The following is a 22600-nucleotide window of genomic DNA, read 5'->3' on the forward strand; positions in this document are numbered from 1 at the left end:
CAATTTACAAGAGAATTTTCTCAACCTGATAAAAAGCATCTAGGAGAAACTAATGGTTTAAGAATGAATGCCTTCCGCAGAAGTTAAGGAACAAGGCAAAGACGCCTACTCTCACCACTTCCATCCACACTCTACTGGAGCTTCAGTACGACGGGGCAAAGACAAGAAATAAATGGAACCTAAATTGGAAAGAAATCTAATTGTTTCTATTAGCAGATGATCATCTATGTAGAAGATCCAAAGGAATCTACAAATAGTTACTGGAACCAGTAAGTGAGTTTATTAAGACTGCAAGATATATGATCAATATAGAAAATACATTGTATTTCTATATATTAGCAAATAACAACTGGCAACTGAAAAATAAAATACATAATTTACAAGAGCATCAAAAATAATTAGGAATCAATCTATATACAAGATAACTATGTATAAGATCTGTACAATGAAAGCTATAAAATATTGCTGAGAGAATTTAAGGAAGACCTAGCTAAATGGAGAAATACACTATATTCATGTATCAGAAGAATCAATATTGTTAAGACATCAATCCTCCCCAAATTGACCTACAGATTCTACACAATCCCAATCAAAATCCCAGACACCATTTTTATAAAAGTGACAAGCTGATTCTAAAATCCATATGAAAATGTAAAGAACCTAGAGGGGCCAAAACAACTTTGGTATAGAAGAATAAAGCAGGAGGACTTATATAAGAAAAGATATTCAACATCATCAGTCATTAGGGAAATGCAAATTAAAATCACACTGAGACGCCTATGAGAATGGCTAAAAGGAAAAAGAGTGAGTATCCTTGTTGGAAAAGATGTGGAGGAATTGGAACTCTCATGCACAGCTGGTAGGAATGTAAAATGGTACAGTCATTTCATTTTGGGAAAAAAAGTTTGGCAATTTCTTAAAAAGTTAATTATACACTTACCACATGACCCAGCCACTCTACTTTTAGGTATTACCCAAGAGAAATGAAAGCACATGTCCATACAAAGACTTACAAATAGATGGTTCATGTCAGCTTTATTTATAACAGTCTAAAGCTAACAATGACCCAAATGTCCACCAACAGCTGAATGGATAAACAATTGTGGTATATCCATACAACAGTATAATACTCAGCAATTAAAAGGAATGCCCTCTTGATACACACAACAACTTGAACTAATCTCAAAATAATTTTGTTGCATTTTAAAGCCAAATAATAAAGAGTACATATAGTATGATTCCATTCATATAAAATTCTAGAAAATGCAAATTAATCTATAGAGACAGGAAGCACATCAATGGTTGCCTAGGGACAGGGAAAAAGGGAGGGAATACAAAGGGCTGTAAGGGAACTTTTGGTGGTGATGGATATGTTCATTATCTTGATTATAGTGATGATTTTACACATACGTCAAAACTTATCAAACTGTATACTTTGAACATTGCAACTTACTGATACCAACTTATACCTCAATAAAGCTGTTAAAACATTAGTCTATCTTGAACTTTGAATGAATCTTTTACATACATGATTTTGTAACATCATGTACTTGATCATTTAGAAAATATTGGCTCAATGAGTTATGCAGATCTTCCAAATGTTGACACACTTCATTATACATAAACAACATCAAAAATACCACATTGACATATGATCATCAATCTCCTCAGACAAGTCTTTATTGTGAAGCAAGTTCATGAGGATGGATACAAGTTTTCAAAAATTCTAATTATTGCTGGGAGCTTGACTTTTATCATTGTCAACAAATACTATCAGTTGTTTTCCTTAAAGTGACAGATTCACTTAATTTTTAAGAAAATGTCTACCAAATACTCAAATCTGAATAATCATAGTTTGGCAGCTTTTCTCTCAAGTAGAAATGGTGGTTTTTTTTGGGGAAAAAAAAAAAAAGGCAGATAATTCAGTTGCAACTAAAGTGCTTTTCTAAAGAGAACCATTATATTTCAGTACGCAGAGTGCTTTATGTATACCTTCCATTTCATCATTCAGAATATTAAAAAAGTGAACTCAAGGGAAGTGTTTATTACAATTAGTAATTTTAACTGCTTTATCGAGGATATTCTTAATTGAATTTGTTTTTCTAACTGCAAACGCACTGCAGGAAAGAATATAGTGACTCTTAGCACAGTTTGGTGCCACTGTCTTGCTCTGTGCTAAGGCACCAGTAATCTTATCCACCATGGCTTCTGCTTTATCAGTGTAAATGTCAACATGGTGAAAAATACAAAAAGCATCATGGATTGTTATGAAAATAGTTTTGACCTCACAGACTTGCTAAAAATAAAAAGAGCCTTAGGGTCAAGACTTCACAGACCACAGTTTGAGAACCACTGTTCTAGAGCAAGACTTTTATAAACTATAAGTAACATAGTAACTTTATAATTATTCCATTAAAAAATGTAAGCTTTAGCCACAGAGAAAAACCTTACTTTTGTGGGATCTTGTCATCCTATCAGATTTAGCAGATGCATCCTTAACTCGGTTATGATATTCTAAAAGGAATGTTCGTTCATGCTCAAAGAAATCATCTACATCCTATAGGGTTAAAAGAAAATATAATTTTTCACTTATTTACTTTAGTGTAATACATAAATCACTTTACCATTATAATCATAAAAGATCAGTAAAACAGCACAGCTATCCTCTAATAATCAGATGTTCTAATGATTTCACCAACAAATTCAGACTTTATACAGACATGCACTTCTATCTATCCAGGAAGAAATCTGCAATGGTTTTGCAGTTGAAAGCTTAGATCTTCCATAATGGTTCACGTTCACATGTTGTACTCTGAAATACGTTCCTACTCGTGCTCTGTGTCTACAGTCCAGCCTCTCCAACAAATATATTACTGCCGGGGGGAGTAATCAATTGCTTTTGAGAAGAAACAAATTCTGATAGACAAGTCCGAATCTATTTCTCTTGGTCTATTAAGTATTCTATGAGCCATTCCTAAAGGCTGCCAGGCCTTCGTCATTACAGCCCTCTCTGCTTGCTTTGGGGAAACATGGCCAAACTAGCTTTCTGGGAGCAATTATTGTATCTTTTTTGAAACAAAGCTAGATACACATTAAAAATAAAAATTATTAAAAGTACTTTCCTCCTTTCTAAAACAACAATCATTTTTTGAAACAGCAGCAGCTAAAATGATGTAATTCACATCCACATCAACAGAACATGGGAAAGAAGTCAGTACTAACAAAATGTCCTTTAAAATCTGTAACTCATGTGTACCAATTTTCTTAACTGTTAAAATGGGGATAAAACTGAGGCGCCTGGGTGGCTCAGTCGTTAAGCATCTGCCTTCGGCTCAGGTCATGATCCCAGGGTCCTGGGATCAAGCCCCGCATCGGGCTCCCTGCTCCGCGAGAAGCCTGCTTCTCCTTCTCCCTCTCCCACTCCTCTGCTTGTGTTCCTGCTCTCGCTATCTCTCTGTTAAATAAATAAATAAAATCTTAAAAAAAAAAAAGGGGGGGGATAAAACTATCCAACTTGTAGGGTTGAAGAGTAAACAAAATGTGGATTAACAAACACCACATTGTAAATGTTCAAAAAATGTTACTACTTTACCAAAATCATAATCCATATAGTGGATTAATGCTAAGGAAAATGTTCAATATTAATGTGTAAGTAGCATCAAAATGGAAGGAAGTGGAGTCCTTATTAGAAAGTAGCCATGGCACATGCACTGTCAACATACCAGCTGACCTGTCTCTGAAAAACTGAAGTATGAATCAAATAAATAGTACTTCCTACCTAAGTTTTACTGTAGATGTATCTATAAAAATAGGCAATGATGACAAAGCAGCATTATTTATCTTTCTTAGTATCTGTGTGATAATGTAATATAAACACTTTTCTCTTTTAATGGTTAAGAGTTTTCAGATAAATCAATTCTTGTACCATTTTTAGAACATCATTAAGAAATACTTAGGTGCTATTTATTTTAATTTTAAATATGCCTGTTTATTTATTTATTTGTAAGCTCTACCCGCAATGTGGGGCTTGAATTCACGACTCTGAGATCAAGAGTCACATGCTCTACTAACTGAGCCAGTCAGGCACCCCACAACAAGACTAAAACCTCAAAGGAGCTCTTCTAACTCCAGATCTGAACCCAAGTGTGCCCCTAACATTTGTAAGGCCGAGGGCAAGTGCACAAATGGAGGCAGGCCCTCTTCGTGCCCTATCCTGCAGCTCTGTACGGCACCAAGAGAAACCTCACGTGTGTATGTAAGCGGATATTCTATCCTGCACACTGATCTTCTCCCCTGTGCCCTCCCTCTTCCCAGCTGTTCCATGGTCACCCTTGACCACCCATGAAATGCACACACTGGAGGATGAATTCAGGGAAGAGGCCCACAGAAGAGAAAAAGTTGGAAGTAGGCTTCAGATTTGGGCAAGGAAACATGGGGTTCCAGACCCCTAAAGCATGGTCTAGTTTGGAGGGAAGGGGTATACACTCCAGGTGGGCAAATCCCCTTGTACCTACAGACCTCTCACCCCTGGGAGAAGGAAGTTCTCTAAAGAGTAGAATCGAGGGCAGGGGGCCCAGATTCCCAGGCCTAAGCATTCTACCGTCCAAATTCTCTTTTACTCTAATAAGTCATCTGCACATCTGAAATCTCAATCTATCTTCTTAAAAGAAGTAGATTCTCAAACCAATACCTCTGTTAATCAAATAGAATCTTACCTTTACTCCTGAAACAATTACTCCATCTGCTGATTTTACCATGTTTTTGAAGAAATCTTCAAGTTTTTCTTTTTTATTTTTTCCTCTCACACTCAGCTGAAAGAAAGGTAAACTTAAGTTGGCAATTTTTTTAGATTACAAATGGAAAGTAATGCCTCTTTTATTCTCTGACATCAAAATGGCAACCACAGGGCGCCTGGGTGGCTCAGTTGGTTGAGCGACTGCCTTCGGCTCAGGTCATGATCCTGGAGTCCTGGGATCGAGTCCCGCATCGGGCTCCCTGCTCGGCAGGAGTCTGCTTCTCCCTCTGACCCTCTTCCCTCTCTTGCTATCTGTCTCTCATTCTCTCTCTCTCAAATAAATAAATAAAAATCTTTAAAAAAAATAAAATAAAATAAAAAATAAAAAAATAAAAAAACAAAAAAACAAAATGGCAACCACAAAAGGATCCTGGTTTTTAAACTTTAATAAAGTGGCAGTATCATTATGTGTATCCGTGACTTTCAAACTTTAGTGTATTAAAGAGGAGGCTGGCCTCTCTCAAAGATTCAGATTCAGGTGATCTACAATAATGCCTAGATATCTCAAATTTTATAAGTATATTTGATAATCCCATTGCAAGTAGCCTTCTTATCCCATATATAGTAATATATAAAGACAACTAAAAATTTAATCCAGGAGTTCCTTTAAAGATGTAAAATTTATTGGAGTCTAATATACCATCATAGGACTCTATAAAAACTTTGAAAATATATTGTGCAAATTCTTTTTTTTTTTTGTAAGATTTTACTTATCTTATTTGAGAGAGAATAAGAGAGAATGAGTGGGGTGAGAGGCAGAGGAAGAAGCAGACTCCCCGCTGAGCAGGGAGCCTGATGTGGGCTCGATCCTGGGACTCGGGGATCATGACCTGAGCCAAAGGCAGATGCTTAACCTACTGAGCCACCCAGGCGCCCCGTATTCTGCAAACTCTTCACTCTGAACTCATCCAAATATCATGTCTTGTCCTGTTTTGGGGATCAGCAACTTATAGTATAAGGGACACAAAAGGTGACTCCAGATGGCAAAAATGGTTATCTAAAGGCAAAACTGAGAAGCAGCTAACTCTTTGACTTTACCACTTACTGCATCACGGTGTCCCACAATGTAACATCCCATCTAATTTCCGTATCTACTGCCATGGCTTCAATGTTCACCATTATGTAAATGATTCACAAATCATGATCACTATCCCTAAGCTCTTTCCTGAACCTCAGACCCTATTTCCAATTGCCTATATTATATCCCTATATGGAGATTCTGCTAAACCCACATTAAACTAAGACAGTATTCATTATAATCTAATCTAATCTCCAAATTTTTCTACTTGGTTCCCTGTCCATGGTCCCTCCATCCAACCAGTCTCTCCAACATATTCCCTTAAGCCCCATACCTCTCATTAAAAATCTTGAAATAATCTACAACTTTTTTTTGTCTCTCACAGCTCAAATTCTACCATCAAATCCTGAAATCTGTCCCTTTCTTTCCCACTGTCCTAGTGAAAAACCTCATTATTTCTTGCCTAACTACTACACTGGACTACTAGTTAACATCTCTCATTTCCTCAATTCTATCCATTCTGTTGATGACTTCCAAAATCAAATTTTGAGCATCTCCTCCTTACTCAATACCTTTACAGAGTTTCACCATGTTCAGAGTTAAGAAGAAAACTCAGTCAGAAGAGATCCCAAAGATGTAGAAGTATGTGGGATCCAGGACAGCTAGAAAGATATCTTCATCAAAATGGAAAGGCACAATGTGATACATCATATTAACAGAATAAAGGACAAAACCACATCATCTCAATAGCTATACTTTTTTCATAACAAAAACACTCAACAAACTAGGAACAGAAGGGAACTTCAACTTGATAAAGAGCATCAATGAAAACCCCACAGCTAACATCATACTTAACAGTGAAACAATGAATGCTTTCCCCCTAAGATTAGAGACAAAACAAAGATGTCTGCTCTTGTCATTTCTATTTTACATAGTACTGGAGGTCCTAGCCAGGACAGTTAGGCAAGCAAAAGAAATTAAAAGGGTATCCAGATTAGAAAGGAAGAAATTAAAAAAAAAAAAAAAAAGCTAAAACATGATCATGGCTGCCATGGTGATTGAGAGTTGTGGGACACACATAAGAGTTGTAGGATTTGATTTCTGACTGGCTTCCACTTCCCAGTGAACACGGTCATTTTCTCATCTAGAGGAACTGCTGAAAGTTGAAATGAGCTTTTATGGAAAATGGGAGAGAGCTGTCTAAAGTCATAACCTTGTTATAAATGATGGAGCAGGCAATCTAGACTAGATGAGAAATAAGTAAAGACAAAAGGGCTTCTAACAGGGTCAAAATGCAGGAGAGGTCAAGGGTCTAGATATACCAGTGAGTTAAACAACAACCAAAATAGGAGTAGGGAAAAAGAGAGTTATCTATGTTTGGAGTCTAGCTGTCAATGTTTGGAGTCTATTAATACTAGAGTTTAAGAACTCAGATAAGAGAGAGGGTCCTGGGTGTGGCCACTGATAAGGTAGCAAGAATTGAATGGACATTAGGGTGTTTTTTGTTTTTTTGGTTTTTTTTTTAAAGGTTTATTTGACAGAGAGAAAGACCGCCAGAGAGGGAACACAAGCAGGGGGAGTGGGAGAGGGAGAAGCAGGCTTCCCGCTGAGCAGGGAGCCCGATGTGGGGCTCGATCCCAGGACTCTGGGATCATGACCTGAGCCGAAGGCAGACACTTAACGACTGAGCCACCCAGGCGCCTTGTTTTTTGTTTTTTAAGATTTTATTTATTTATTTGACAGAGAGAGACACAGTGAGAGAGGGAACACAGGCAGGGGGAGTGGTAAAGTAGTAAAATAAAATAAAGGAGTAAAAATAACCATTTAAAAATATGAACGCCATTCCTGGCTCAGAGGCTATACAAAAATAGGTTGTAATTTGCCAGCCTCTCTTTAATTTATTAACAAAATCCTTGATAGTTTATAACCTCTTTAAAAAGAATAAATATAGGGGTGCCTGGGTGCCTCAGTCGTTTAGCGTCTGCCTTCGGCTCAGGTCATGATCCCAGGGTCCTGGGATCGAGCCCCGCATCGGGCTCCCTGCTCAGCAGGAAGTCTGCTTCTTCCTGTCCCACTCCCCTCGCTTGTGTTCCCTCTCTCGCTGTGTCTCTCTCTGTCAAATAAATAAATAAAAAATCTTAAAAAAAAAAAGTTTAAAAAATAAAATTAAAAAAATACAGATATGTAATTTTACACAGCACTAAGGGATTTGGCAATGGGCTAGAGTATGTGGAGCACGAGGCTCCTCTGGCACAAGTCACCCTGAACCGATAATACCACACCCCACTGTATACAGACTTATGCTGCTCTACCAATTATTATTAAGGTTTTGGCCCAGGCCACGAATAAGGTTGAGGAAAAACAAACACATAAAGGTAAAAAATTGATGACAGCATTCTGTATCATGTGTTCTTTGGCAACCCTACTCACGAATTGTTTTCACTTCTTATAATTCATAATATAGCCAGCATTCTTTACAATTAATTCCTAGTTACAAACGACCACATGCCAGTATCACATACCACATTTATGCTTGTCAAAGTACCCATGCTTAAGTGCTATGTTTCTGTGATCTTGAGTTACTTCATACCCTTTTAAAAAAATATGTACTCTCTACTGCTAGACTTAGGACACTTTATTGTCATTGTCATGTCTACTAAAACCAAACCAGAAGGACAAATTTATATATACAAAATTCTTTGATCTTGATGTTAACTTGTAAACAAACTAGCACTATGCTACATTTGGTTTTTTGCTAAAATTATGAGTTAATCTCGTCATCCGAATATAAATCCCAAGATCTGTATCGCCCACCCATTAAAATTTTTGCCAGTACTACAAATGAAGAAATCTTTGAAGCTCAATTGCATCAATTTTTCTTTTCTTTTTTTTTTCAAAAGATTTTATTTATTTATTTGACAGAGAGAGAGACACAGCGAGAGAGGGAACACGAGCAGGGGGAGTGGGAGAGGGAGAAGCAGGCTCCCACTGAGCAGGGAGCCCGATGTGGGGCTCGATCCCAGGACTCTGGGGTCATGACCTGAGCCAAAGGCAGACGCTTAACAACTGAGCCGCCCAGGCGCCCTGCACCAATTTTTCTATTTGCACTGTAACAGTTTTCAGGCAGGGAGGGAGGAAGGTTAGGAGCAATCGCACTGAAGAAGGTCAGTTAAACAGATCAAAACTCAATGATTAACCCAAAACTAATCTGGAATTCTTTAGTTCAAACACCTCGCTGGGATTCCCCATAAGGCTTCAGAGGACTCCAAACTCAAATTTAAGAAACAATCAAGTTGATGGGACGCCTGGGTGGCTCAGTCGGTTAAGCGTCTGCCTTCAGCTCAGGTCATGATCCCAGGGTCCTGGGATCGAGTCCCGCATTGGGCTCCCTGCTCTGCGGGGAGCCTGCTTCTCCCTCTGCCTCTGCCTCTCTCTCTCTCTATCTCTCATGAATAAATAAATAAAATCTTTAAAAAAAAGAAAAAAAAAAAACAATCAAGTTGATAACCGTGTTTCTTAAAAAGTTCACAATTCAGGATGAAAATCAATATCCCATGTAGTAACATGATTTTCCCTCATTTCTTCAATTAATCTCCTCAAGTTCTACTGAAATACTGTATTACCACTACAAAAGTATCATTTTATTTTATTTTATTTTTTATTATTTTATTTTTTTAAAAGATTTTATTTATTTATTTGAGACAGAGAGAATGAGAGAGAGAGAGCACATGAGAGGGGGGGAGGGTCAGAGGGAGAAGCAGGCTCCCTGCTGAGCAGGGAGCCCGATGCGGGACTCGATCCCGGGACTCCAGGATCATGACCTCAGCCGAAAGCAGTCGCTTAACCAACTGAGCCACCCAGGCGCCCCACAAAAGTATCATTTTAAACTGCCTTGAAATAGAAGAATGTTACAAAAAAGGGTCATCTAACTATTCCCTGCCTTTCCCAGTAACTCTAAAAATAAACCTTGATCACTACTTTAATCAATACTCACATCTTGATTATATTCCAAGAAGACATGAAAATTTAAATCTTTTCTCAAAATAGGATGTGCTGCCACACGACATAGGAACACTTCATGCATTGCAACAGTCTTCTTGAATATTGCCAAATATTCACTAGAAACAATACACAAAATTAAAGGTAAAACACTGCATCAACTAGAAAATCATCTGCAACAATTTTTTCAGCAAATACTCTGAATTATACTAAAAGCAAAATTAAAGATATAAAGATATAATCCACATAAACAAAGATTTTAGTTGAACTGTTAATAAAATATATAAAACCCAGCTCTGAAAAGGCTTCATGCTAGTTAATAGTATTTATTATATTTAAATGTTAATATTTTTAGGTTTTATGAACCTTTCTTCCTATGCAAGTTGATGTTAAAGTAACTATAGAGGGGTTCGTTTTCAGCTCCAGAGAAAGTATACTACAAGTTATTCAATACAATTTTATGACTCAATTTCTAGATAATTACTGCATTTAAACACTTTTATAAAAAAAATAAATAAAACCCAATCCTCAGTAAACATATTTTTGACATTAATAATTATTTTCATCTAATGACCCAAACACACAAGAAAAAAGCATACCGCAGAGAGACTAATTTTTGTCATTACATTGAAAAACTGTGTTTAAAATAGTTTAATATCATCAGTGAATCACAGCGATCGTATAGTAATATATGTCAGTTTGAAAAAAAGAAACACTCAAGGAAAAGGCCCAATATTCTTGCTTCAACTACGTGCAAGGAGGATAAATTTTACATACCAGCAAACCAGCAGGACCAATGTTGGGAGAAGTTTGATCTCTGTGAGGGTAGTCATTCAGTGAAGACAAAAAAGAAGGATGCAGAGGATGGAGGTAGCAGTAGAATAAACCCAAGGTTCTCTGTTATCCAACCCCTAACCAGACCACAAAAGAATCATGATCAGGGCCACTGGAAAACCACAGATTCTTTAATATTAATGTGCTCTGCTAATTTCCAGTTTTCAGTCTTATAACTATAAAAGTATAGATTTCTGTCTGCTCTCAAGACTATTGCTTGCACCCAGCAGGGCCAAAAATCTTAAAATACCTAGCACCTCACACTTTGACAAAAAAGATCTACTTTGCTAATTTATCTTGTCAAATGAGTTTAGCATTCTGAAGAGGAGTCTAGTAGCCATGTGGATAGACGCTTAAAAGCCAAAACTAAGTGGAAGAGGAGAAAAGGAAATGCATGAAGAGGAGAAATGGCCAGAAAAAGAGTGATGGAAGTGATGATGATGCAAGGAAAGTTATTTCCTTGTATAGCTCCCAAAATATAGAAAAACAATATACTGCAAATCTAAAATTATTCATATGTCTAGTAAAAGGGGAAAGATTTGGTATTTTTAGCAAGTATGCTAAAAATAAAATAGAAACTATCTCAAATTTTTTCAAGGATTGAATACAATTTCTAGTATATGTGAAACTAATAATCATTTAATGAAAACATTTTAAAAACTATTCTCTTGTTACTTTGTTCCTATTCTTTTTCCTTCAGCCAGAAGCCAGAGACAGAAAAAAAGAGGGCAAAAATTACACACACATGCACACACACATTTTTTAAAAAAGAAAATAATATATGCAGAGTTGCTCAGTGCATATTTCTACGGGAAATAATAGAAGTTTGGGTAGTATGCACATATCGAAAAAAGAAAACTAGGTTGGCAATGACTAAAACCTTGTAAATAAAAAACAAAGCAAGTTACATTCTGCTTTAAAAAGTCGTATTTCCCTTTCTACTATTTTTAAATAAAGTTTTGGATCCTCTGTTTTTAATTTTCAGAGTCTATTTAAAACATTAAAGAATTTTACAATACAGACAATTATTCTATAATTTTCCTGTAGGCTCTGATCATGACCATTAAAACTGGTTGTTTGGCTTAAACCTGCATCTTTCAGAAAGGGTCACTGTGGTGAAATGATTAAAAGGATGGGATATCAGAGAGCACAGAAAAAGGCATTAAAACAAGCACAATTAACAAAAGCAACAACAAAAATCACATACGCTTCCAGTTCCTGTTTCATCTTTGTGAATTCTTCCTTTGTCATGGACCCTTCTCCTTCTCCAAGCTTCTGCAGTTTTTCCCTTGAAGCATCAAAATCAGGTCTTGGTGGTGCCGGTGGGATCTGTAAGAGAACCAAGTCCCTAATTTAAAGACTATTTTCTTTTTCACAGCAGTTGTACTACTGCCACCATAAAAGACTGTATCTGGGAGAGCTAAAAACATCCTGAATGAACACGACACCAGGAACATCCCAATTCAGGATAGAGAATTTGATTAGGTCCTTTGCACCAAGGAAGAAATACAGCAGAACACTATTTTCTAGTATAAGAACACTAGTTTCCAAACTTTAATCTGCAGATTCCTATGTGGCAACTTAGAGTCCTCAAATGTATATGCACATTAAGCTCTGACTATACACTAAAAGAAGATGCATACCATTTTTCAGAAGTATGTAAATGGTTTGATTAAATACAAATATATTTTTTAATTAAAGAATTCATAGTAGCTTTATGCTATGCTATGTTTTTAAAATTCATGAATGCCAAGAGTATGCTCTAGCAAGGAATGTTAAAAAGGGTTCCTGAATTGGAGGAGTGTTATAAGAAGAAAGCACTGACTTAAAACCAAGAGAACAAGACAGGGATTAATGACTAACATCATTCTATTCACTCACAGTGGGTACGTAAACACTTACCTTAAATAAAAATATAAGATCTAGAAGAGACATATCATTCAAGGGAAGGATAAAGAAAAAGTTTATCTTAAGAGGAAGGGCCTAGAAGAACAGTTAAGGGGAAATGATGGAAAGTAAAGAAAGCAAGAAGATAAGAGGAAGAACAGGTAAGTAGGGGAAAGCTAAAGAATGAATACAAGAGAAGGGTTATACTTGAGGAAAGCCACAGGGAAGGAAGCATCAAGTACAGCCGAGCACACATTCATGGATGCCCATACACCACATCTACTATGTGCCAGGAATGATGCTGAACAATGTGCATATAAAGATAAATAAGACATGGCCCCTTTTTTTTTTTTTAAATCCAAGAAGGGGGAGCTTCAGGCAGAGCAAGAAGCAGGCTCCTCGATGAGCAACGAGCCTGATGAGGAACTTGATCCCAGGACCCTGGGATCATTACCTGAGCTGAAGGCAGGGGCTCAACCAACTGAGCCACCCAGGCATCCCTAAATAAGATACGGTCTTGATCTTTGAGGAGTGTTTAGTGTGTAGAAGGACATGGTAGTAAGAAAATGCCATTAGGTGAGCACTGTGAATTGTGTAAGACGGTTGAATCACAGACCTGTACCTCTGAAACAAATAATACATTATATGTTAAAAGAAAAAAAAGAGAAGACAGTAGGAAGGGGAAAATGACAGGGGGAGGGAATCGGAGGGGGAGACGAACCATGACAGACTATGGACTCTGAGAAACAAACTGAGGGTTTTAGAGGGGAGGGGGGTGGGGGATGGGTTAGCCTGGTGACGGGTATTAAGCAGGGCACGTATTGAATGGAGCACTGGGTGTTATACGCAAACAATGAATCATGGAACACTACATCAAAAACTAATGATGTAATGAATGGTGACTAACATAACATAATAAAATAAAACTAAAAAAAAAAAGAATTAGACAAGATGAGGAAGAAAAGGTGGAAATAACATGGGAAGAGAAGGAGGAGCTTCCAGGTTGGCGAAGACACTGACATGCTGGAAGGTGGAAGGTGGTACACCTGCAGAACATGAAAGTTCTGCACCAACCCCCTCTCCCTGTACCTTGTCCTATGCATCTCTTCCTTTTGGCTGTTCCTGTGTTGATTCTTTATATAAACCAGTAATTTTTTTAAAAGAAAGAAAAAAAAGAAGGCACTGCCAGTGGTCCACCAAATTCTGAGTTTTACAAAGAAAAAGCAAATGACTGAGAAGGAGTGTTGCCATAAGGATGGAGACAGAATCAGTTCAGGATGATTTCAAGGAGATCATATGAAACTAAATTTCAGGAATCTGAGTGTGGTCAACAGCTGAGGCACAACACCTAATGCATACTTAGATTAGATAACCTCTTAAGGAACCCTCCAACTCTAAATATCTGTCTACCTAAGGGTTCAAAACGGGTATGGTTTATAACATCCCCTTAATCTCTAGGAAAAGCCCATTTCAATTCCAATAAACAGTAAGAATTTAAGTTTAAATGAAGGAGCACAAGATATCCATATCTCCACACTCTCAAACTAGACAATTCAGGATAAAAGGTGGTAGTCAATTGCGTTTTGTAACTGACAATTTTTAAAAATCACATCAGTTCACTAAAATGCTAAACAAGATTTAACACATAACAAAGTATCTAAAAAGTTCCTACAAAATGGGATTAAAATGGAACCCCAACACTTACAATGTAACCCGCATAGTCTTCATTTTCAACGAAGGAATCATGAAGCCAGATAAATTCCTCATGTTGTCGAACAACAGAAAACTCATTTTGTTTAAAATTTGGCAATGAACTCTGCAAAGACAGAGATTCTCTTGAAGAAAAATCAAAATTGCACTAAAAAGCTTTTAATAAACATTTTTAATCTTATTTTCTTAAATTAGTCTTATATGAATGATTATCAGTACTTTTAAACTCTATTATGAAAACTCTGAGACACCCAGAAAAAATTATCCTGGGATCTTTAAGAAAGTAAGCTGACAGCCTCTTATTATATTGTATTGCTACCATTACTTAAAAGTTATTAATATATATCAAACTCAACTACTCAAAGGAAAATAAATTTAAGATCTGAAAATGTGCCTGAGAACTAAAATCCAAAAAGAAAATAATTTTTAAGACAGTAATTTATTTAGTTTTAAAGTTTTATTTATTTGAGAGAGAGAGAGAGAGAAAGAGGGAGGGTCGGTGGGGGGGAGAGGGACAAGCCTGAGATCATGACCTGAGCCGAAATCAAGAGTTGGAGGCTTAACCAACTAAGCCACCCAAATGCCCTCTAAGACAATAATATAATTAACTGAAAGAACAAAACAAAATTGAAAACAAGAATACTGAAACATGTTAATAAGTCTAGAGAAAATTAAATTTGCATTACATCTGTGATTAACTCTTAAATGTTAACCTTTAAAAAGCATATTAAAAAAAGTACATTCCCTAAAACTGTTTGTTAAAATAAAAGCAGTGAATTATAAGCTAAAATATGGTTTCTTTCTAATTTGTTCAAAACCAAAGTTCCGGTCAATATATTATTACATATGTAACATTTGCACAATAAATAGCTGTTAATAATACAAGTACAAAATCACATTTACCTTTGTATGAACAGTGAATTTTACTTTATCTCTCTCACTAAGAGCATCAGAAATGTCCACCTGCAGAGCAGCATCACTTTGAAGATCTACGTTTATTGCTTTAAGCTAGAAAAAGATAATACCTTAATGAAAAATTCTGTGGGCTTATAGAGAATTTCATTCTTTTCTCAGACATTCAGATAATGCAAAAACGAACAAAAATAACAAAAGAATCTTAAATCTAAAAGTTCATTTAAACCTCATATATATTTTGGGAGGCAGGTGCTTTGGCTATGTTATTATCTTCATTTTCATTCTACACATTTCAACTATGCTTTGTATGAGTCGATGTGCTAACCATGATTCATTATAATTTCACTCAAAAAGTGAACTATTTTTTCTCTCTCCTATTTCTCTGCCATCATGGTGTGTATGGTTGACTGTTCCTCACCATGGATGACAGCAGGGAAGTCTGGAAGGCTCCCTAACCTAGGAGCTTGGATGGCCTGGGTTTGAATCCCAACTCTGCACATTAATACTCTGATTTGGATCTTCTCACAAGACCCATCAAGCAATTTCTGGCCAAGAAACAAAAGCATAGTTGTCCCATTCCCTAGTGGATTCAGATGAAAACCGGTATCAAAATTAGGTACAGCTTCAAGAGGCACTGGAAAAGAACCAAGCTGGTCTATTAGGAACAGCACATGGATGGCACACATATTTATGCTGCATGGTCACATACTCATATCCTATCACTCTGTAACATCACTACAACCTGAGCAATAGACATGTTTTATTAGGGAAATGATTCTTCTCTGTTACTATGCTTCTGCACCAGTTGGTTGGTTCAGTAATAAATATGTGAGACCTTTTGTTTGAAAAAAATACATAAACTATAGTCCATTAAAGTTCAAGTGCTCTAAAATTAAGGGAAGTATCTACCTTTTCTTCTTCTTTTAAGATTTTATTTATTTGTGAGACAGAGAGCATGAGAGTGGGGTGAGGGGCGGGGGGGGAAGCAGACTCCCTGCTGAGCAGGGAGCCTGATGTAGGGCTCAAACCGGGGACTCTGGGATTATGACCTGAGCCAAAGGCAGACGCTTAACTGACTGAGCCATCCAGGTGCCCAGGAAAGTATCTACCTTTTACAACAAGCAAAATAATGAAAAGAATATTGGCTAATAATTTTAACTCTATTGCTTAATTCAGGAATAAACAATGAAACTATTATAGTTTATATATTATAATATATAGTTATATATATTATTTACATAGTTAAATATATTACATATAACATATGTAAAATGCTAAGAAAAATGGTAACATATAGTAAATACTCAACTACCACCTGTGATATGAATTAAATCTCACATTTTACTCTACAAGCTTTACTATGTTCCAAGAATTGAATATGTTCTCTATTTAGTGCTTTCATTTACTTGTCTATGAGAAGACTTCTCTACTTATAATTTTTTTTTTAAGATTTTATTTATTTATTTGAGAGAGAGAGAATGAGAGAGAGCAAGCACATGAGAGGGGGGAGGGTCAGAGGGAGAAGCAGACTCCCTGCCGAGCAGGGAGCCCGATGCGGGACTCCATCCAGGGACTCCAGGATCATGACCTGAGCCGAAGGCAGTCGCTTAACCAACTGAGCCACCCAGGCGCCCTACTTATAATTTTTTTTTATTTTAAAATAAACTCTACACCTAATGTGGGGCTCAAACTCACAACCCTGAGATTGAGTCACATGCTCCACCGACTGAGCCAGCCAGATGCCCCTCTACTTTATAATGCTTACCATTAATTCTATTTATAATTCTTAAATTTCATCAATTTTTCTTCCCTTTAAACAAATATACATTCTAAAATGTTTGACTAATTTGGAGACTTATTAAAAAAATCAAATACACTATAAGATGAAAATAAAGTCTTAGCCAGCTGCAAAGATATGAAATAGTTAAAGCCTAATTATCTACCTAGCTTACTTCAAATACTGTAGTTGTAAAACCCAGGACTTATTTTGGGAATCTCACATAGTCATTAGCATTTCATTTTTTTTTTAAAGATTTATTTATTTGTCAGAGAGAGTGGGTGCGTGAGCGAGCATGAACAGGGGGAGTTGCAGGCAGAGGGAGAAGCAGGCTCCCCGCCCAGCAAGGAGCTCAACGCAGGACTTGATCCCAGGACCCTGGGATCATGACCCCAGCCAAAGGTAGATGCTTAACCAACTGAGCCACCCTGGCGTCCTGTCATTAGCATTTCAAATTTTAATTACAATGTAAATGGAAAAAATGCTGGAAGCAAAATTGTTTATACTCTCCGATCTGTCATATATTTAAAAATGCATATATGGGGACGCCTGGGTAGGGCAGTTGGTAATCATCTGACTCTTGATTTCAGTTCAGGTCATGATCTCAGGGAGGTGAGATCAAGCCCCACTACTCGCTCTGTATAGAGGATTCTCTCTCCCCCTCTCCCTCTGCCCCTTCTCCTGCTCGCACACGTGCATGCACTCTAATAAACCTTTTTTTTTTTTTTTAAGATTTTATTTAATTATTTGTCAGAGAGAGTGAGCACAAGCAGGGGGAGTGGCAGGCAGAGGGAGAAACAGGCTCCCTGCTGAGCAAGGAGCCAGACTTGGGGCTCGATCCCAGGACCCTGAGATCATGACCTGAACTGAAGGCAGACACTTGAACCAACTGAGCCATCCAGGCACCCCCTGGGTGCTTGTTAAAAATACAGAACCCCAGGCCCTACCACAGACTTATAACAATCTTCAGAGACTCTTAACTATAGAAAACAAACTGAGGGTTGCTAGAGGGGAGGTGGGTGGGGGGATGGAGTAAATGGGTAATGGACATTAAGGAGGGCAAGTGATATAATGATGTAATGAGCACTGGGTGCTATACGCAACTGATGAATAACTGAACTCTACCTCTGAAACTAATGATATACTGTATGTTAATTGAATTCAAATAAAATAAAAATTTTAAAAATCTTCAGGGAAAAAGCCTTAAAAACTGTGTTTGGGAACCCTAGCCTAGATTTTCAGGGTTGCTTTGTCTTTATATTCTGTCAAAACTTCATCTCAATTGTTAATATTTTTTTATTTTTTAAAAATATTTTATTTATTTGACAGAGAGAGACACAGCGAGAGAGGGAACACAAGCAGGGGGAGTGGGAGAGGGAGAAGCAGGCTTCCCGCCGAGCAGGGAGCCCGATGTGGGGCTCGATCCCAGGACCCTGGGATCATGACCTGAGCCGAAGGCAGACGCTTAGTGACTGAGCCACCCAGGCGCCCCTAAAATTGTAACTTTTATTAATAACAAACATTCTTATATATTTACTGCTTTTGTTTTTGGATTCTTTTTAGGTACACCTTACGTACAATGAAATGCAGATTTTAAGTATATAGTTTGAAGACTTTTGAAAAATACACAGATTACATCCCTGTGATCATAACCACAATCATCTGCAGGAGTTCCTCCTTTACTTTCACATTTCTACTTCTTTATTTTCCACCTCTTCTGTAAATTCTCTCTTGTATGCCTTATTAAAGCTTGTAGCCATTCACATATTGCCTTAATGGCCACAATCCAATCTATCATTTGTCTTCTTCATTCTTTTAGAAACTGTTCTAGAATTGATCTTAGGAAAAGTGCATGAATCATAAATATGGTCACAGCAAAATGCTGGTGGTAAGATTGTGACTCCTTTATATTTCATAGTAAATTCAAAATATCAGCTGAAGTGTTCATCCCGATATTGCATCTTTCTACAGTCAGTTCTGGTATACACCTCACACCTCAATTTTTTTTTTTTCCATTTCCTGAGTTTACATAGAAAAGGAGACATAAAGAAATTATTTTGTTTGGCAGTAAGATTTGCTTCACACACATTAGGGTTTTTTTTTTAAGTCCTGTTTCTAATAACTAAGATGTATAATGGAAAAGCCAGCCAATAAAATGAAATCATCCCCCACACAAATATAAAATTTCCACTGAAAGCTAATCTGCTCTATTTCATCAATTCTAGATGCATATTTTGCATATTTTAACATTTGAAATAGGAATGCCTTGCAACTGATGACAAATTTCAGTTTAACTGAAAATGTTTTTTCTTTCTTGGTGGTACATAAAAGAAAGTATACCTTCCAAACAATTTTGCCTTCGATTTGATAAAGTATCATATTGTAAATTTAATGTTAATTACATAAAATGTACACAAGATTTTTCAGGCATATTTTCTTCTTTCTTTAAAGTTAATAATGTTAGAGAGTTTTTATTAAGGGAAAATGAAAGCAAACAACTTGTGATTCATCAACATTTAATTGAAACTAGTGAGGTCGGAGTGAAGAAATTCTCATTAGATGACATTCACTGGTTTAATCCTTATCTGGGCTGATAAACTTTGTATTCTTTTGTCAGAGACTGACTAGGTTAAACATTTGTGTCAAGGTCAAGAGAAAGACTTGGCAGGGAAAATGGATTAAGCAACATAAATACATAACATTAGAAAGATAATTTAGGGGTGCCTAGGTGGCTCAGTTGGTTCAGTGTCTGACTTTAAGCTCAGGTCATGATCCCAGGGTCCTGGGATTGAGTGTGAGCCGCTGAGTGGGGAGTCTGCTTGTCCCTCTGCACTCCCCTCCCCTTGTGCTCTCTGTCTCTCTCAAGTAAATAAAATCTAAAAAAAAAAAAAAAAAAAAGATAATTTAAAGACGCTGCCTTATTGCTGATTAATTTTCCACATATAATTACTTAGTAAAGAAGACATTCACTACTAATTTACTATACTGACTCATTTACTATAATGTATCTACCCTAGAACATTCCTAAAAAATTAGTTGTTCATCTTTTGCCAGAAAAGCGAATGTACAGAGATAAGTGGATGGATGGAGGAAGAAAAGGAAAATGACTCTACTGCAATAGCCTCCCAACTGGTGTCTTGTTTCTACCCTTTACCCTCTTCAATCTACTCCTTACAGAGCTACCAGAAGATCCCATTAAACTAAAAATCATTCCTCTGCTCAAAACCCAAGGGGTCCCCGCTTAGAGAAAAGCCAAAGTCCTACCAGGGGTCTCCCAGGCCCTACAAAATCTGTATCTGACATCATCTCTCAGGCTAATCTACTATTCCTCTGGCTCACTGTAAACATGCAGATGGCCTCCTTGTTGTTCCTTAAACGCTGGGGCATGCTGCCACCTCAGGAGTCTTTGCACTTACTCTTCCCCCTACCTGGAATATTCTGCCCCCAGATATCTATCTGCATGACTCACTCCTTCATTTCCTTCAAGTATTTACCAAAACGTCACCTTCTCAGGAAGGCCTTTCCTGGCAACCCTAAGACTACTATAGCTCAACTTCTCTCCACTCCCAAACAATCCTTATCCCTCCCCCTCATTTTTTTCATATCACTTATTTACCATCTACTATATTTTTTTTAATAGTCCTCCCTAACTAGAATGTCAGTTTTTTGAGGACATAGATTTCTGTTTTGTTCATTGCTATATTCCCAGTGGCGGACTTCAATAAATAACATGTTGAATGGAAAGGAGAGAAGCGTAGAAAGAAAGGTGGTAATCATAACTGGGCTGAGAGGGACGCCTGGGTGGCTCAGTTGGTTAAGCGACTGCCTTCGGCTCAGGTCATGATCCTGGAGTCCTGGGATCGAGTCCTGCATCGGGCTCCCTGCTCGGCAGGGAGTCTGCTTCGCCCTCTGACCCTCCTCCCTCTCATGCTCTCTGTCTCTCATTCTCTCTCTCAAATAAATAAATAAAATCTAAAAAAAAAAAAAAAAAAAAAAAATAACTGGGCTGAGAAACTGTAATTACAGTACAGTCAATGGAAAACCTCTGAGACAGACAGAAGTAAATTCCATTAGGCTCACTAATTCAGGCCAAATTTTAAATGTTTAACTCCTAGCCCAGATATGATTTTGGAAGTCCTGTAATATATCATTTTTATTATTATTGTAGGTCTGATACTGAGCAGTCAAATCCGTGGTTGATTATATATATTTTTTCTGGAAACTGGCATTTGCAACCAGATTTCCTCTCATATACTACACCAGAAACAACAAAACATTACTAGGGTCACATGATATGTCACTCCAACGCCTTTTTTTTTTTTTTAAGATGTATTTATTTACTTTAGAGAGAGCACAAGCACGTGCACAGAAGCGGGCAGAGAGAAAGGGAAAGGGAGAGAAGCAGACTCCCCACTGAGTGCAGAGCCCAAGGCGGGGCTGGATCTCAGGACTCGGAGATCATGACCTGATCTGAAATCAAGAGTTAGGCGCTTAACTGACTTGAGCTCTCCAGGAGCCCTATCCAATGCCTTTCTTGCTGGTCTCACAACTCCCACTGCTCTTTTGCCATACCCAGCTTACAAATTCTCGTAATTGGTATTAATCCAACCATCAACTCTGCTTTTACACTTTGAGCTGCTGCGTGTGGCTAGAGAAAGTCCTAACTGGCATCTGCAACCAGATTTCCTCTCACATACCGTATCAGACACAATTAAATATTACTAGGGTAGTACTAACGGAGTCCACTTCTGCATTCCCTCCAAGTCAAAGTTAATATTACTGGTAGTACAAATATAACACTTTACTCTTTAGACAATATGCGAATGTGCATTTATTTAATAAACTTTTTAAAAAGATATCTATCTATTTGTCAGAGAGAGAGAGAGAGAGCACAAGCAGTGGGAGTGGCTGGCAGAGGGAGAAGCAGGCTCCCCACCGAGCAAGCAGCCCGATGTGAGACTCAATCCCAGGACCCTGGGATCATGACCTGAGCCGAAGGCAGCCGCTTAACTGACTGAATCACCCAGGCATCCCTTTAATAAACTTAAAAAAAAAAAAGATTTATCCACTTATCTGAGAGAGGGAGAAAGCATGAGTGGGGGGTGGGACAGAGGGAGAGGGTGAAAATCTCCAGCAGACTCCTGAGTGCGGAGCCCAATGGGGGCTGGATCTCATGACCCTGAGATCATGACCAGAACCAAAATCAAGAGCCAGGCACTTAACCAACTGTGCCACCTAGGAACCCCTTCCCTAGTACTTTTAACCAAATAATCAATTTTTCATCTTATTTTAATAGATTTCAAACAACTGTCTTGGGTGAATAAAAAGCCTTGCCTTCAAGAAATCGGTAGTGAGGGAGACAATCAACCTTATGTAATAAAACACAAAATTAAGTACTTCCCATTCTCTTTTTCCTCACCAACTGTACTCTGTGTACAATTTAACCTTATCAATATCTCCTGTTCTGTGACCTTTCCGTATGTCTGCAGTCTGTTACCCTCTCTGCTTCCCTCCTCTTCCACTCCACTGCATGACATGTCACTCCAATATCTTTCTTACTGGTCCCGTCAACTCTCATAGCTCTTTTTGCCATACTTGGCTTGCAAATTCCCACACTCAATTCAACAATCATCTTTGCTTTCTGAGGTGCCGGTGTGGCTAGAGA

At 37.6% G+C, this 22600-nt stretch overlaps 1 protein-coding gene across 3 annotated transcripts in view; it reads right to left on the bottom strand.

Annotated features, from left to right (window-relative positions):
* SNX6 (sorting nexin 6) overlaps positions 1 to 22600 on the bottom strand; it is a 56655-nt gene that overhangs the window by 26829 nt on the left and 7226 nt on the right. For all 3 annotated transcript variants that reach the window (XR_008508105.2, XM_045900694.3, XM_064570939.1), the window contains 6 exons: positions 15147 to 15251; positions 14239 to 14349; positions 11854 to 11975; positions 9808 to 9931; positions 4716 to 4811; positions 2452 to 2557 (listed from right to left, as the gene is read on the bottom strand). Coding sequence is in view for 2 of the 3 variants with exons in the window: in XM_045900694.3 (XP_045756650.3) it covers positions 2452 to 2557; positions 4716 to 4811; positions 9808 to 9931; positions 11854 to 11975; positions 14239 to 14349; positions 15147 to 15251 (664 nt within the window). In the remaining variant the exon portion in view is untranslated. Of the gene's footprint in view, positions 1 to 2451; positions 2558 to 4715; positions 4812 to 9807; positions 9932 to 11853; positions 11976 to 14238; positions 14350 to 15146; positions 15252 to 22600 lie in introns of those variants that run through there.

Source organism: Mirounga angustirostris, unplaced genomic scaffold (assembly GCF_029215605.1).
Source record: "Mirounga angustirostris isolate CCGP_5_RB_7025 unplaced genomic scaffold, mMirAng1.0.hap1 SCAF_9, whole genome shotgun sequence".
NCBI classification, from domain to species: Eukaryota; Metazoa; Chordata; class Mammalia; order Carnivora; family Phocidae; genus Mirounga; species Mirounga angustirostris.